Source organism: Annulohypoxylon maeteangense (genome assembly GCF_022496945.1).
Source record: "Annulohypoxylon maeteangense strain CBS 123835 unplaced genomic scaffold GGS22scaffold_6, whole genome shotgun sequence".
NCBI lineage: Eukaryota > Fungi > Ascomycota > Sordariomycetes > Xylariales > Hypoxylaceae > Annulohypoxylon > Annulohypoxylon maeteangense.
In genome coordinates this window covers 374,979-389,283 of record NW_025953253.1, presented here as the reverse complement: position 1 = coordinate 389,283, position 14,305 = coordinate 374,979, and the positions used below count along the sequence as shown (strand labels likewise).

The 14,305-nt window shown below is 48.2% G+C and overlaps 6 protein-coding genes across 6 annotated transcripts; 2 read left to right on the top strand and 4 right to left on the bottom strand.

Annotated features, from left to right (window-relative positions):
* Positions 1–220: 220 nt before the first annotated feature.
* Positions 221–1,093, bottom strand: GGS22DRAFT_187248 (uncharacterized protein; the record flags this gene model as incomplete). Its single annotated transcript, XM_047964563.1, has 1 exon — positions 221–1,093. The coding sequence occupies one exon, from the start codon at positions 1,091–1,093 to the stop codon at positions 221–223; it is 873 nt and encodes a 290-aa protein (XP_047819851.1).
* An 818-nt stretch (positions 1,094–1,911) lies between these two features.
* On the top strand, positions 1,912–2,666 carry GGS22DRAFT_159618 (Phospholipase/carboxylesterase/thioesterase). Its single transcript, XM_047960818.1, has one exon. The coding sequence runs from the start codon at positions 2,053–2,055 to the stop codon at positions 2,431–2,433; it is 381 nt and encodes a 126-aa protein (XP_047819850.1). The 5' UTR covers positions 1,912–2,052; the 3' UTR covers positions 2,434–2,666.
* A 307-nt stretch (positions 2,667–2,973) lies between these two features.
* Positions 2,974–5,053, top strand: GGS22DRAFT_159617 (FAS1 domain-containing protein). The gene has a single exon (XM_047960817.1). It carries the CDS (start codon positions 3,365–3,367, stop codon positions 4,823–4,825), a length of 1,461 nt encoding a protein of 486 aa, XP_047819849.1. The 5' UTR covers positions 2,974–3,364; the 3' UTR covers positions 4,826–5,053.
* Positions 5,054–7,140, bottom strand: GGS22DRAFT_159614 (uncharacterized protein). The gene is made up of 2 exons (XM_047960816.1): positions 6,784–7,140; positions 5,054–6,698 (listed from the first exon to the last, which is right to left on the bottom strand). Exons 1-2 carry the CDS (start codon positions 7,033–7,035, stop codon positions 5,253–5,255), a joined length of 1,698 nt encoding a protein of 565 aa, XP_047819848.1. The 5' UTR covers positions 7,036–7,140; the 3' UTR covers positions 5,054–5,252.
* A 689-nt stretch (positions 7,141–7,829) lies between these two features.
* Positions 7,830–10,462, bottom strand: GGS22DRAFT_122762 (Pal1-domain-containing protein). Its single transcript, XM_047958268.1, has 4 exons — positions 9,739–10,462; positions 9,234–9,496; positions 8,724–9,144; positions 7,830–8,672 (listed from the first exon to the last, which is right to left on the bottom strand). Exons 1-4 carry the CDS (start codon positions 9,764–9,766, stop codon positions 7,867–7,869), a joined length of 1,518 nt encoding a protein of 505 aa, XP_047819847.1. The 5' UTR covers positions 9,767–10,462; the 3' UTR covers positions 7,830–7,866.
* Positions 10,463–12,332: 1,870 nt separating this feature from the next.
* Positions 12,333–14,021, bottom strand: GGS22DRAFT_159606 (oxidoreductase). Its single transcript, XM_047960815.1, has 4 exons — positions 13,685–14,021; positions 13,236–13,620; positions 13,082–13,177; positions 12,333–13,019 (listed from the first exon to the last, which is right to left on the bottom strand). Exons 1-4 carry the CDS (start codon positions 13,910–13,912, stop codon positions 12,952–12,954), a joined length of 777 nt encoding a protein of 258 aa, XP_047819846.1. The 5' UTR covers positions 13,913–14,021; the 3' UTR covers positions 12,333–12,951.
* Positions 14,022–14,305: the final 284 nt, after the last annotated feature.

Below are 14,305 nucleotides of genomic sequence, written 5' to 3'. Positions count from 1 at the left end.
AATAACTAAAGCTTCAATACATATAAAAATCAGCATAACCGCAATCCATAATAACAAGTCTTCGCCTAAGTATCAATCGAATCATTCACCTTAGCTTATATAGGTATCATATAATATGTAGGTAGGTAATAAATCAATTAATAATAGGGGTATGTGGGTAGGTATTTAATACCTGGTTAGAAATAAATCTCATGTAACTACGCCTTACTCTATTCGCGATCTAGGAATCCTCAACGTTAAAGACGCAGGGGATGGCACGCCCCTTGTCACAATGCCACCACCACCCTCGCGCTTTAAGAGCGTGAAACTCTTCAAAATCGGATCCTGCGTATTTGGCAAACATCGAGAAGTACTCGACATGGTGCCAGTACTCGTTCTGCGCCTCGGCACGATACGAATCACGAATATCCGAAGAAATAGTATAAAGCCGCAAACGAGTATCTTCATCGACGTTGTGAAAACGGGCCAGCCAACGGTCGATGTCGAAGGGGATTGAGCTCAGGGTACCGGGTGTACCTACTTGCTCTAACTCCGGATACTGGTTCGTTTGATGTACGCGCATACAAACCATGAGGGCGCCGAGTAGAATTGGGATCCGTTTCTTCGCATCTAATACGAGTGGCTTAATAGCCAAATCCAGTTCGATGGTAAAGCTGTAAAGACGTCGCATAAAATGCGCTATATGTTCATAGGCCTGCCACGTCTTCTTTACCTGTCGTCGGTCATCGGTTGGATCTACAAATCTAGTGCCTCTGAGCTCACCCACGTCTTTCACTACAGAAAACAGTTCTGCATCGAGATCAGGTCTCGCCTCGAAGTCGCTTATTGCGCGCAGGAAGGCGTCTAGCCTGATACGTAACTCGTCATCCTCCTTCTTGCGAATGCCTTCAATACCGAAACGGGTGTCGGCTAAAGACATGCAATCGTAGTAGAACTCTCGATATGCGAAGTCTACCATTGGAGATTCGACAAGTTCCAAAAACGCGATGTGCGGGATCCTGTCTAGGAAAGATTGGAGGGCCAGAGTTGGTGCGGTAAACCGACTCTCCCACCCATTGCTTCGTTCAATCAATGCTTCTGTAGATTGATCCATGATTGCTATCAGCCTATTGCTGTTAGTTGTGGAATTCTAAACCCCTCGACGGCGGCATCGAAGATACGTATTTATAGACACGAATGGGAAAGATTGTTGACGAACGTGGCTCGTTATTTAATAACAATATACGAATCATGAAACCCGTATGATTCTAAACGTCGTTATTGTTAAGGGGGTGTTTTCACTGACTGGTACCCCTATTTTCGTACATGGTTAGCCATTATCCTTTTAGATCCCTATCTACACATGTGCTTCTATCAAGTACTTCTTCAAGGTATACGGTACTTTATAGTCCGTACTGTTTCCCGTTGAGTTAGAAAGATGCTATGTAATTCTATATATACCTCTCAGGGGTATTATATGCGATAAAGGGGTTATGAATGGGATGTCAAGTACAAAAGGGGTAACTAAAGGGGCTAAACCCTATCCAGTCCGACATAAAGGGGTCGTTGAGTATGATTTTTCCGTATAGAGTAATTTTGCGATTAGCAGAGGAAGGAAAACAATGGAATTGTATTAATAGATTATATATTTAGGAATTATACTGGAATGAAGTACGACGATGTTGATAGAGATATTTTCCATGGCACCATGCAATTTATGTAAGTCTTAGCAGATTAAACTCTGGCCATGTGCAAACACCCCTGTCTATCAAAGCGTATATAGTTGATATAATGTTCGATTCTGCCGATACTATCTGCGATCCCGTACTTGTCAAGTTGGGATGAAAACTAAGTTCTCGTGGCCGCATTTACTAGTTATTTCGTCTCCTGTTTATCTCTTCGGAGATAAGATGTCGATATGCTACACTCCTTGTACAATATGAGAATAGCAATTTCTAGTAGAGCTACATATTACCTATTTACATCGTACAAGTCACAAAAATAAGATCAAAACGCAGATAGACACCTTTTTCGAGAAATTATTCGAGCACACTCACACCGTCGTTTTCCTCCATGGTGATCGACATACAAATGGCTATCGAGCGCAAAACCGATGCGATTACAGTCGATCCCAGGCCGTTACATTATCCTTTCCCAACCGTCCGATGGATTTTCCCTTCAGCACCGAATATACACTCGGAGCGTACTGGTCAAATGATCCCTCAGTGGTTCGACACCTGGTCCACGATTAACCCCGACGAGAAACCCAGAGGTCAGACTCCTGGACTGCAAAGAACCATCAAAATAATCGAGGCTCTCCTCGAAAAGGAGCTAAAACATGTCCCACATGAGAGAATCTTCCTAGGGGGGTTCGGTCACGGTTTCGCAGCGGCGTATGCGGCATGTTTTTGCCTCAAGAAGCGGTTCGCAGGCTTAATCAGCTTCAACGGCTAGGCACCTATGAGTAGCCTAGAGTATTTAATGCTTGATTTCAAGTTTCAGCAGGAGGCAACCACTCCAGTATTCATCGCCCACTCGCGCGACAACAACATCGTTCCGGTAGAGAACGGTCGAAAGTTATATGATATCCTCAAGGCTTGGACGAAGGGGAAAGTGGAATTCCACGAATATGAAGAAGGCGGTGCTCATGTAGAAGTACCACAAGCATTAGGCGAACTTGCTATGTTTTTGCATCGGATGGCATTTGAGCCAGAGCCTCGAGTCGAGACCTCGACCCCATCTACCTAGATATGATATATCACATTCCAAACGGGAATACGCATAGGGGCTTAGGGGTTCAACCAATAAGAACCATACTCGGGCAGCGGACACTCCAACCATCCGACCTAGTGGTACAAAACTGGGGCTGAGACATATAGGGCGGCAGGGATGAGCTCTCTTGGTTCCCATCTGCAGCTCGAAAGGCTCCGAAGGACCAATGAGGGGCAGTTAAAAAGGGGGAGGAGACGTAAGACGTCAGACGGAACGTAAGTTGTTCTACCTAACAACTGCAACTATCATGACGCGAAGACGAGGAGAAATCACATTACGCCTCGCACGTCTGTCTACCTAGCAGCCTAGGCAGCCGATAAATTGATTCTTTTATTTCTCATTCCCCTTTTTTCGTATGTATGTAAACCGACAACATATCAGATACGTGCACCTCCTGTGATTCGAACATCAGTTACCTATTCCGGGCTTGACCTACGTCAGCAGCCGCCCAAGTTCCCTTGGCTTGAAAGACATCGTCTCATAGGCCTAGACCAACGTAGACTGCTGTACCTAGCCTGCCCGCATATATACTTACAGTTGTCCCGCTTCCGTAATTCCCGAGCCTTTCAATTGATTTCTTCTATCCAAGTCGTATCGACGATAGGTAATCAATATGAGATATTCAAATGCACTCTTGCCATTCGTGGCAACGGCCGCAGCTATCGTCATACCCGATGAGGCTACCGCACAACAGCTTGTCCTCGACACCGAGAAGAAAGTGGAGAATACGGCGTCCTCGTGGCGGAAACAGGTCTGTCACGGCGCCAACGCACTTCTCTCATCCATCGAAGACACTCTCGACAACGCCTTCGATGGCCTCGAGCGACAGACAAACAAGCTCAAGGGCATCGTCGCCGAAGGGTTTGAAATCGACATCGGATCCGATATTACCGATTTCCTCTCTCCGTCCTTGTACAATGAAGCACCCCGTGGACAACGGGGCTATTCCACAAACCTAACCGTGTATCAAACCATCCGTGCATCGAACCACACCACCAAGTTCGCCAAGCTCCTCGATGACTACCCAGAGATGGTCGACAGACTAAACGGCACATCCGCCAACATAACCATCTTCGTGCCCACCGACGCCGCCTTCGAAAAGATCCCCGATCGCGCACGGGACTTCAAGCCACCAAAGGAATTCATCGAAAAGCTCATCAAGTACCACGTCCTACCGGGCTTCTACCCCGCGAGCCGGATCCTCTCCTCGCACACTCTCCCCACCGCCTTCGAAGAAGAACACCTCGGCAACCGCCCGCAAAGACTGCGCGTAAGCATCGGTCTCTTCGGGGTGAAGCTGAACTTCTTCACCAAAGTAGTCTACGCGAACCTTCTCGCCTCCAACGGCGCGCTGCACGCCATCGACAACATCCTGACGCCCCCTCCCCCAACCAAACTCCTCATCTCCCTCTTCCCCAGCAAATTCTCCACCCTCGAGCTCGCCGCCCACAAATCCGGCTTCATCCCACACCACCACCACCATTCCAACACCACCCACCCCGCGCTCACAGGCCTAACCTTCTTCGCGCCGACGAACACCGCATTCAAGAAACTCGGGCCCCGCGCGAACGCCTTCCTGTTCAACTCCCCGAAGGGCCTGCACTTCCTGCGCGCGCTGCTGAAGTACCACGTCGTCGCGAACGAGACGCTGTACTCCGACGCGTACTACGGGCACCAGAAAGTGCCTTCTGATTCCGCTGAGTTCGGCGGGGAGGTAGGTGAACATACGGCAGACGGACACTTCCACATCGATCTACCGACGCTGCTGGGCGATAAGCACATTGCGGTGGATATTGCGCGGTGGCATGGGTTTATCCGCGTTAAGCTGAATGGACATGTCGGTGTCGCGGTGCAGGATGCGTTGACGAAGGATGGGGTGGTGCAGGTTGTTGACACGGTGCTGATTCCCCCGCACCCGCGGAAGCATCGTGGGGTTTGGGATGGGGAGAGTGAGAGGGGGATTAGTGTTGATGAGTTGGTTGAGAGGCTGGGGCCTTATGTTGAAGAGGTTGAGGGTGAGGAAGCTGGGGTTGAGGATGTGGAGGTTGATGGGGGTGTGGAGGTGGAGTTGTAAAGGAAGGATTGTGAAAGTGAGTGATAAGTTGCTATGATATGACGAGTATGAATACATGAGGCTACGGACGGTATGGTATGGTATGATATGATATGGGAAATTGGGCAAATTATTTGAAACGGACATGGGACCGGACCCGCGTAAAGGAAAACGTACGCCGCTCTATCTTCTATCTACGCAAAAATATAAAAGAGAGATCGAGTAAAATTTACAGATTGTGATTGCATTATTCATGTATCATCGTGTTTGAGTGAAGCCTTGCTTGTTATAGCCTAAGACTTGCATTCGGGATCGATTAGTAACGGCGTTGAGTGTCACATGAAACAGCCAAGTATCTTGAGCTCATCTTGGTAGAGCGCCATAGGCACCAAAAGAATATCACATCACCAAGCCGTACCGTGCCGCATCATAACACAACATCCAAACATCACAAACCCCTCGGATGCGGTCCCCCAAACCCAGCAGCAAGCCTCAAAGGCCCCTGAGGCCGCGTCTCCCGGAACGACACATCGACAAGCCTCACGCCCGAGCGTAAATCTACCGCGCCCCAACGCTGCTCCCGGTTTCTCCTCGTCCATCTCACGTCATTCCCTCCTTTCTTATCTCCGCCGTCGCTGTCATCCCACTCCCAGACCCCAAGCTCATCTAGCAGCACCTCAACCACCCAGCTGTACTTAACTTCACCCGCACCCGCGTTAAGAGATGTATTTCCGCCCGGGGCGAATAGGGTCTCAGCATCAGATCGAGTCCGCGGCACGCGCGTGCACAGCAAATGCAAATCTAAGAACTGCGCGAAGGTGACGCCAAAGGCGGGTTTGGTATTTACATGTCTTCTGACTCCTTCCTCTCCCCCTTTTCCGGGCGGACCGGGATTAAATATCGAGCGAAGCGTAGGTTCTCTATGTTTATTCTTAGGTGCTGCTCCGACTCCTCTTGATGCAGCATTTGTATTTTTTGTGTTTATAGTTGAAGCAGAAGTTGTGGTCGAAGAATAGGAGGAAGACGTGGACATAGTGTTGAGAAGCATGATGAGTGGCCCGGCCGACGATCGGGATAGGTACCGTAAATGCGAGGAGAGGAGTTGTAGGGTGGTGTGTGCGCTAGTCCTGTTGTCGGCGGAGCGGGTGAAGAGGTTCGTAAGTAATGATGAAAAGTGCGTTATTATGATTATATCCGGGATATGAGAGGTTTCTTCCTGTTTGTCAGTAGATGTTGGTGTCTTGATTGGAGCCGAAGCAACTTGTGCTGTAGGAGGAGATGGTAAAGGCATCGGGGGTATAGGTGGATTTGAAGAGGGCGGTTGAGGCGATGTAGATGGTGGCTTTGCGGATGGTGATGGCGAGGGCGAACTAAGCTCCTCATCTTCATCCTCCTCGCTGTCTCCTACCTCCATTCTCTCCATCTTCGGCGGTCGTAAAGAAGGTAGAACAGCCTTGGCTTTGAACTCGCCCCCATCTTTCACGACAGGTCTTTGGGAAGCTAGTCTTGGGGTTCCCGACCTTACTAGAGTTGGTTGTTCTTCCATAGGAGAAATTTCATCTACCCTCTCCTCAGTCCCTTTAACTTCCTCCTCATCGACCGCGACCGAAGGGTTAGTAATAGGAGAAGGGGGCGTCTCAATCTCGCCAATCACCTCCCACAAGCCCTCGACATCAAAGACCCTCGAGACAGAGATCAGCTCGAGACACCGCCTCACCTCCCCATTAACCTCCTGCTGCCTATGTCCCGCAGTCGGGCCAAATTTAGCCTGGACCTGCACTTTGATGACATCTCTCAACATAGGCAAGATAGCCGCAGGTGCCAGCGTAGTAATAATAGTTGCTTTCCGCGCAACGCCAAAGACCGCAGCGTGCGCTACGGTGTGCAGCCCGACCTATAATGACGTTAGTTATACCGCCTTTACTCACCTATCTCCTATTTCCCGGTCTCCTCATACCACGAGAAAAAAAGAAACTCACCAGGACCCCAAACTCCGCTTCCTCAGCACTAACACCCGCCACCTGCCCGCGCTGAAAGCCACCCAACAAGACCCCCTCATCGATCTCGGCGGACCCGGTCATTAGCGTGCCGCGATGTCTCAGCCCTTCGCGCCTTGCCGTCTCGAGCTCAAACAGTGTCGCGCCTGACGTAGGCTCCAGCAAGGCAAAATGCGAGCTAACCTGCGAGACTGCGGGCAGAGGCAGACCCGGATCATGCGCATCAAGATCCATGATTTTACATCGCGAAGAGTTTTTCAGCTATCATTTAGGTTGAGTAAGTAAAGGGTGTAGAGACGTGGAAAAAAAAAATGAAAGATGAGTAAAAATCATTGGGGAGTTGGTTCGTAAAGTGAGGAGCGCTCGGTAACTTCAACGTTCAGTCATTCCGTACTATACGTCAAGTTTATGTAATTAGATAATTCCCGATTGAACAAAATTTACTCTTAGAAATATATTATGTGAAGCTTTTCTAAAGCGGAGAATTTATACTTTCATAAGTATCGAAATAACCTTCGATCCTTCTTTATCAAAGCAGAGCATGTTTTTATAACTAGCTATCTGTAGCATCATACAACTAGGCATTGATTCACTCATTTCAATCTGCATGAACTTGACCTGATGACCACTAGCAATAGCAATAGCAATGCCTCCCCTATTTCCCCTTATGATGCCTCCACTAGCAATGCTTAGCAGATCAACCCGATCTGCTACCCGTTCCTAATAAGACAACGCAAGAAGCTATCCAGACACAAAAGGTGAGGGTCATCAAATGAGTGTCGATGCAAGTCGATGCAAGTTGCTGCCGCCTGGAATCCTTCCCCGTATCTCATCTTCCCCGGTCCACGCCGGTGCTGCACTTTTTAACAGAGAAAACTTCTGGAAGGAATCGTCATGAATTCGCCGTCATAGATCGGCGTGAAATCCGAAGCTTACAAACACCATGTACTGTTATTGTCTCTAGTAACTACCGAATCCGGCTCAAGTTCTGAATGTAGCTGCATGTATCAGCTACCTTATGAGAAATAATTCACAACACTACTCTTAATCTTCTCGCAACTCGGTTTAGATCGCCATGCCAGGTTTCGGTACTGAGAATTCCCTGCTAGGTGGTTCCGGTCGCTGTCGTTTCCCTCCCTTCAGGCTCCTGACGCGCGATAGGAATCCGTTGCTTCCTGGCTTCGATCCGTCTGGCGATTCGGCTGTTACTACTCCATCATCAGTCGTTCGGCGCTCGAGACCTGGGCCGGATAGTGTGGGACTAACCGGGTTCGAGCCTGAGCGTTTGACAGAGATGCGCTCCTCTGCTTTGTCGAACTCCGTGAAGAACGGGTTCCTTTCTCCATTGGTGCCACCGGCGGAAGCATCACCCGACTTCGGGGTATAGTAGCTATCCGGGCTGGTAACTCGTCCGGAATCGCTGTAGTCACGCGCAGGACGCTTGATACTTCGGAAACGCTGGACCACCGACTTCTTTCTTCCTAAGCCCGACTCCATGAACTCTTGCGCTGTCTCGGCCTGGTTTCGTTGGATCGCGGAACGGGTCGCTGGGGTGCCCTCCAGGAACGTGGATGATCCTAGCCCAAGTGTCTCTTCACCATCGACTACCTCGCCCGCCTGCTTTGGATCGAAGAAGGTCGCCTCGCTCTTACTGCCGTTTCTCTCCTTGGCCGCAGTGCTGAACATGGCGGAGGCCTCGTGAGGCTCTTGTCCCATAAATTGCTTGTGATCGGGTCTTTGAGTAAGAGGACCTGAGCCGCCGATAGAGTTGTTGGCAGAATCCTTAGCAAATGCCTGCATCGGTGCGCGACGGCTGCCCTTTCGGTTTCTGTGTGGGTTGCAAGCATCAAATGGACCATCGTGATGGAATACTAGAATCAAGTGAGCATGCGTAATTTAAGAAATGCCTGACGGCAACTTACATCCAGTTCCATAAATGCTCGTAGCATCAAGCTGGTCGATGATATCAAGTTTTCGACCTGTGCGAGGTTTATCTTTGCCGTCGCGATGACGTCGCTCACGTTCCTTGCGTTTGAGCTCGCGTGCCTTCTTCTCTTCATCTGTCAAAGGCTTCTCCAGCATCGAGGAGTCGCTGTTACGACGAGGACGACGCTCCGTCGGTCGCTTCTGGGGCGAAGGGGCGTTTTTCTCTCCAACCGAAGCACTAGGCAATCGACGCGCCCGTAGAGCTTCTTCTTGCGATCGGGTAGGCTTGTGCGATGAAGAAGGCGGTGCGCCGCGACCACGAGGAGGATTGTTTTCGCCTCGAGGCGGTCCTCCGGGAGGGCGATTCATCGGTCGGCCAGGGGCTTGTCGAGCCTTATCCTCGAGCGACAAGTTTCCCTAATTGCGTACATGTCAGCAATTGCTCAATTATGAAACGCGACATCTTTCAATTCGATTCAACTGAAATATGGAATTCGGCGACTTACAAATAACTCATCGGCGCTACTCTTCTGATCCTTAGATGCCATTTTGTCTGGTGAACTCACACGAGCCGTTGATGGTTGGTTGGAGGGATCGAGGAAAGGGTTTCTTGAAGTAGGTCTGGGAGGAGGAAGGGGGTCATCAAATGGTGAATGGGGAGGGGATGTCAAACTATTGGGCGAAGCGGCTCGGTTGCGAAAGGGGTTGTTTGACGAAAGGTTAAGCGTCAGGCCAGCGGATTGGGTGCTTTGGCCATTATCATATAGACCTATTGCATGACAAACAAGCGATAGTTAGCTAACCGGACGAGTGCAGATTTTGATGCAATGGGAATGACGACTGTGATAGGCGATTGTGAAACATCAATTTCTACAAATGAAACAGGCATATGGTCCTGTAAAGTGGACCAGAACCAACCCTCCTTATCGTCTCTAATGCTTGTACCATCCAGATATAGTTCGGATGAAAAGGGGGAGGCGGAGCCAGCATTATCTTGGAATTTCTACTTACCCAGAAGGTCTGCTGAGTGCGTGGACATCGTCGTTAAATTTCCCTGTTTTCGGTACAGGATCTCCGGAATCTCGCAGGGGATGCCGGGTAGCGCCCGGTCGTTGTAAATCGAGGATTTGAGAAATGCCGTGAAAAAATGACTGATTGACGGACTGCGACCCTGTCAACCAATTGTCGACTCGGTTAGGGCTCTAAAATCAAACTCGGATGGTTGCGCAGTTTGGATTCTGCAGCAAGCTTTGGTTGAGGTGGTGTCTAAGTGTGTCAGGGGTGGAAGAGATGGACGGCGATCGTCAGGGTGGTTAGAATAATTTGCCAAGTCGACCCAAGATGACCTTAGTCGACCTAAATTGCTAGATGGACTTGGTACCTGTAGCGGACCGAGGATGACGTTTGCTACTGCTTGTAACCTGACGCGACACGTACTTTTGCCGGTACAAATGAGATTAAAAAGGATACCGATCGAATTGATAGGTAAATTTAGGTAGAGAATGCGATATGCATTCGAGGATGAGTGGCCGTAATGGTGGGATAGCGGTGGTCAGCTCTTGGGCCAAAAATGAAATAGGTGTGTGTGTGTGTATGTGTGAATGAATAGGCGTTGAAGATGTGTGAGTGGTGATGGTTAGAGAGGTTAAGTTGGGAAAGGCGTGCTTTTAGACGTTATGGAAACGCGCGTTAGGTTGTCCTGCACTTAAATGCAAGGAAACCTATGTGGAAGTTACGATTCGCAAAAATAATTGCGACCGTTAATTAGTATGTACAACAATTAGTACGAAATTCGAGATGCAAGAACGAGTCGTGCTGCCCGGTCGCGACTTTCTTGGTTTGTTGTTGCACCTGTACCGAGTACAGTGTTTCGAAATATGTATGTATTTTGCGTTGTTCGTTCAATGTTGCTCGTGGCTCGAAAACCTAAAAATCTTAGGGGGATAACTTTGGGCGGATTGAACTCGGAGGGGAGAAGTTGTACGAAGTTGCGAGAGCGTGCTACCGATCGATAAAAGGATGGTTTATTTGGTTATTTGGCCAATTGTCGGAATCTTCCCTTTCTTTGAGGTCGGGTGACAAGATTTTCCTTGGCTAGCTTGATTTCCAATGCTCCTAGGTCTGGTCGGCTCTCCTCTCTTCTAAACCCCTTCCCATCCAGGTTGACGATGTTCGCGAAGACCCCTATTAACTAACGGGCGGTACTAAAAAATTAAGTGGGATGGTGCTGTCTCCCGCTGTGGACTCTAATTGATTTAAGATGGGGGGTTTTCGTCCTGGCTCGTTTCTGACAGGACAGGACAAGGGGATATCGATGGGGATCGACGAAACGAGTGACTAGCGGGATGGTCCAACAGTTTCGCAATCGTCTGTATTAATAATATCCAGAGCGCTGGAGCAGGCGTCTTTGAAGAGAATCGAGAATTAAAAGTTAAAGAGTAAAAGAAATCACGAAGTTCGCAACAAAATTCGGAAGAGACAAAAGGAGTCCAATAATTGAGTTTAAGAACCGAGGCCTAGCGGAACCTTCTTATTTATTGTATGGAAATGTTAGGATTAGGTTAGTGGGATTTCGTAAAGAGCAACAATACACAGTATCCGGGGGAAGCGACAGGGTGACCTGGTCTGGTGTAATACCGAATTGGAATAGTCATATTAGAATAAAATAAAATGTGCAATCCATACTGCAATTAATTACCTTTACCGCCATGCATAAGGCCCTTGCGAAGGGGTATCTAAGAACATAAAAGAGCCGGCAAGGACCTGGACCTACCTAAAAAGGTCGCATCAACTCGTATTGATCGAAAGCTATCTCTACATAGTATCGATGGTATTATCAATGATCCCACAGAGGACACATAGTACAAAAGGACAGCATTGAATAAGGGATGACTATTATCATGTTGTGGCATATGTAAGAATTAAAGTAAACCAAGAACATTGAATTGTCGCTAGCTTGGTAACAGCCGGAATCAATATTGATATTCATATGTAATGCACATAATTATACTTTCATTACTTCAGGCTACAAACTTTAGCTCCGGCCTAGAATGAGATTGTGTCACCAACTTCATAGCCGACTTATTAAGTTTAAGTTGCCTTACAGTTATTATTCCATTTGATTCGAACCTTGACAGCTTAAGTTTAATAATACAACACCAGGCATTCGTACGTGAGATTTATTTCAGCTTGTGAGGGGCAGTCCGAATCAGCTCCAACGCCCGTAAAGTATCCCCAAGTTCTCGACCACCTTACTAGGTACCTATTCTTCAGCTCCAAAAAGTAAACACCATGATTCAAAAGCTTGGCGTGCGCTTCTAGATTCTATCATGCAGACCGGACTAGCTCTCATCCATGATTTCGTAAGTTACCGAAAGAGCCTATTCGTTTGATGATTTATCCTAACGGCGCTTTATCCTCAGAAACTACAGCACATGCATCCATATATACCTGGGTCTACAATAGCACGTGTAACGCTAGGTTACTGCGTGATTATCCACTCGGCGAGGTGATACGTACATGCATATTTCGAAATAGGTAAGTAAGGGATGCGGTCCAGGGGCACGGATGAACGACAAGATCTGGGTAGGATTCCTCATGAATTATTGCCTAGATAGATATATCCCGAGAAATGTCTTGAGATCTTTTCTATGGGATAACGGCAGAACGGATCGCAGATTTATGGAAATGATACCTAAACGGCAACGTCGAACCGAGAACCTTCTGTTACAACGCATGTGATGAGAGACACCAGGACTCTTTTCAGGTACGCAGCGTCAAGCCACTGTACATAGTCCGTTGTAGCCGAGAAGGAAACCCCCACAATGGATGTTGAATTTCAACCCCCTTGGCGTTTCTGTGGGGTAGTCCTGCATCTGCTAACTAACTCGGAACTATGTAAGTGCTGCCCAGGTGGTTGATCCTCTATTCTGTATCGCCGCCCCTTTTTTTTATCAATTTCATATCCCATTAAGGAACAAAAGAGAAGAGGATTCAAATGTCTGATATCTGCTTACTACGGCAAAGGAGAAAGAAAATAAAAACTCGTTCTACCTACCAAGGTAGGAAATGACCGATAAACGGAGAATTATCATCTTCTGAATTACGTCATTTTTGGTCAACTTCACGGAACTCCTAACCGGAATCCCAACAACTAAAGTCCGGACGCAGACTGACATCAACGAGTAATCCCTATAAAGCTTCTCTGCCGTCCGGAAATTCAAATTACCAAGGCAGTTTCAACGGCGTCTCGAGATCTTTCCCAAGCACAGTTTCAGCCATACCGATATCTCCTGTTACTCAGCGTCAGTGACCGATGCGGCCTAGCTTCAATCTATCGAGGATCAAGACCTACGTGGACCTCGAGGTGCCCAATATTCCCCGGACTTGCTAATATCTAGCCTGTCCGTCCACTCCACGAGGCTCTTCGCTGCGACTTCTGGGGTTACGGCTGGATGGCACACATATTAGCCCCACGATTTACAGAGGTGTGGATCGTTATCGCTCACCGCCACCTGCGTCCCAATGTTTGTCGAAGCCGACACCTTTGGTCATCTCGGTACGCATGAAACCTGGGTGGATGATGCTGATGATAATGCCCTTTTCCTTCAGGTCGATGGCAAGAAGTTTGCCGGCCATGTTCAACGCAGCTTTGCTCGCGTGGTGTGCGTAGTTGCCACCACCTTCTTTCTCGTGTCGCAGAGTAATACTCCCCGCCTCGCTAGACACCAGGATGACCTTTGAGCCAGACTTCAAGAGTCCGGCATGAACAAGACTATGCACGATGAAGATTGGTGCAATCGAACTTGTCGTATACATGGTCACTTCTTCATCCCAATTTGGACCTTTCTCAACTGAAAAGTCCTCAGTGGTGAATCGGCCGGCATTGATGATCTAACATGATGAGATTAGTAATAGGATATCGCCAAAGCAACCAAAGCAACAGCCTCGAGCATACCACAACATCCAGAGGATCCTCTCCCTTGAGCTGATTAGTGAGATTGTCTCCGACGTTGGATTTTGTTAAGTCAATGCCGGAGAGCCATTTAACACCACTCGGAAATCCACTCGGTGTATCGCTAGATCTCGTAGTCGCGAAGACAAGTGCTGGCGGATTTGAAACATATTCCTTCACTAAGGCGGCTCCTAGACCTCTAGTGGCACCTATGATAAGCGTCGAACTCATCGTGTTTAATCGCGGTATGAGGATCTATGATCTTAGAGTAAGCTGAATAAATCACGTAGGCATACAATGATGAGGCACATGTGAATCCACTAAGTAAAGTACAATTGATATGCAGTTTAAGGATGTCTGGTACCTAGTACAGAGCACGCCATTGAGGGTAAGATAGCCGATGACGTCACCGTGTATCCAAATTGTTCGGCAACTGCCACCGCCATCATCTAAAATACATGATAATACATTTCTTCTTTGTATTTGTCGCTTCTGTACTGATCCGTCCTTATTCTTCTGCCTGTCATATATGTACACCCCAGATTCCTGGTCTTTGGCTGCTGCACTAACACAGGGCTCAGTATTTGTCGGGTAATGCATGAACTTCAATCACAAGTTCACCAT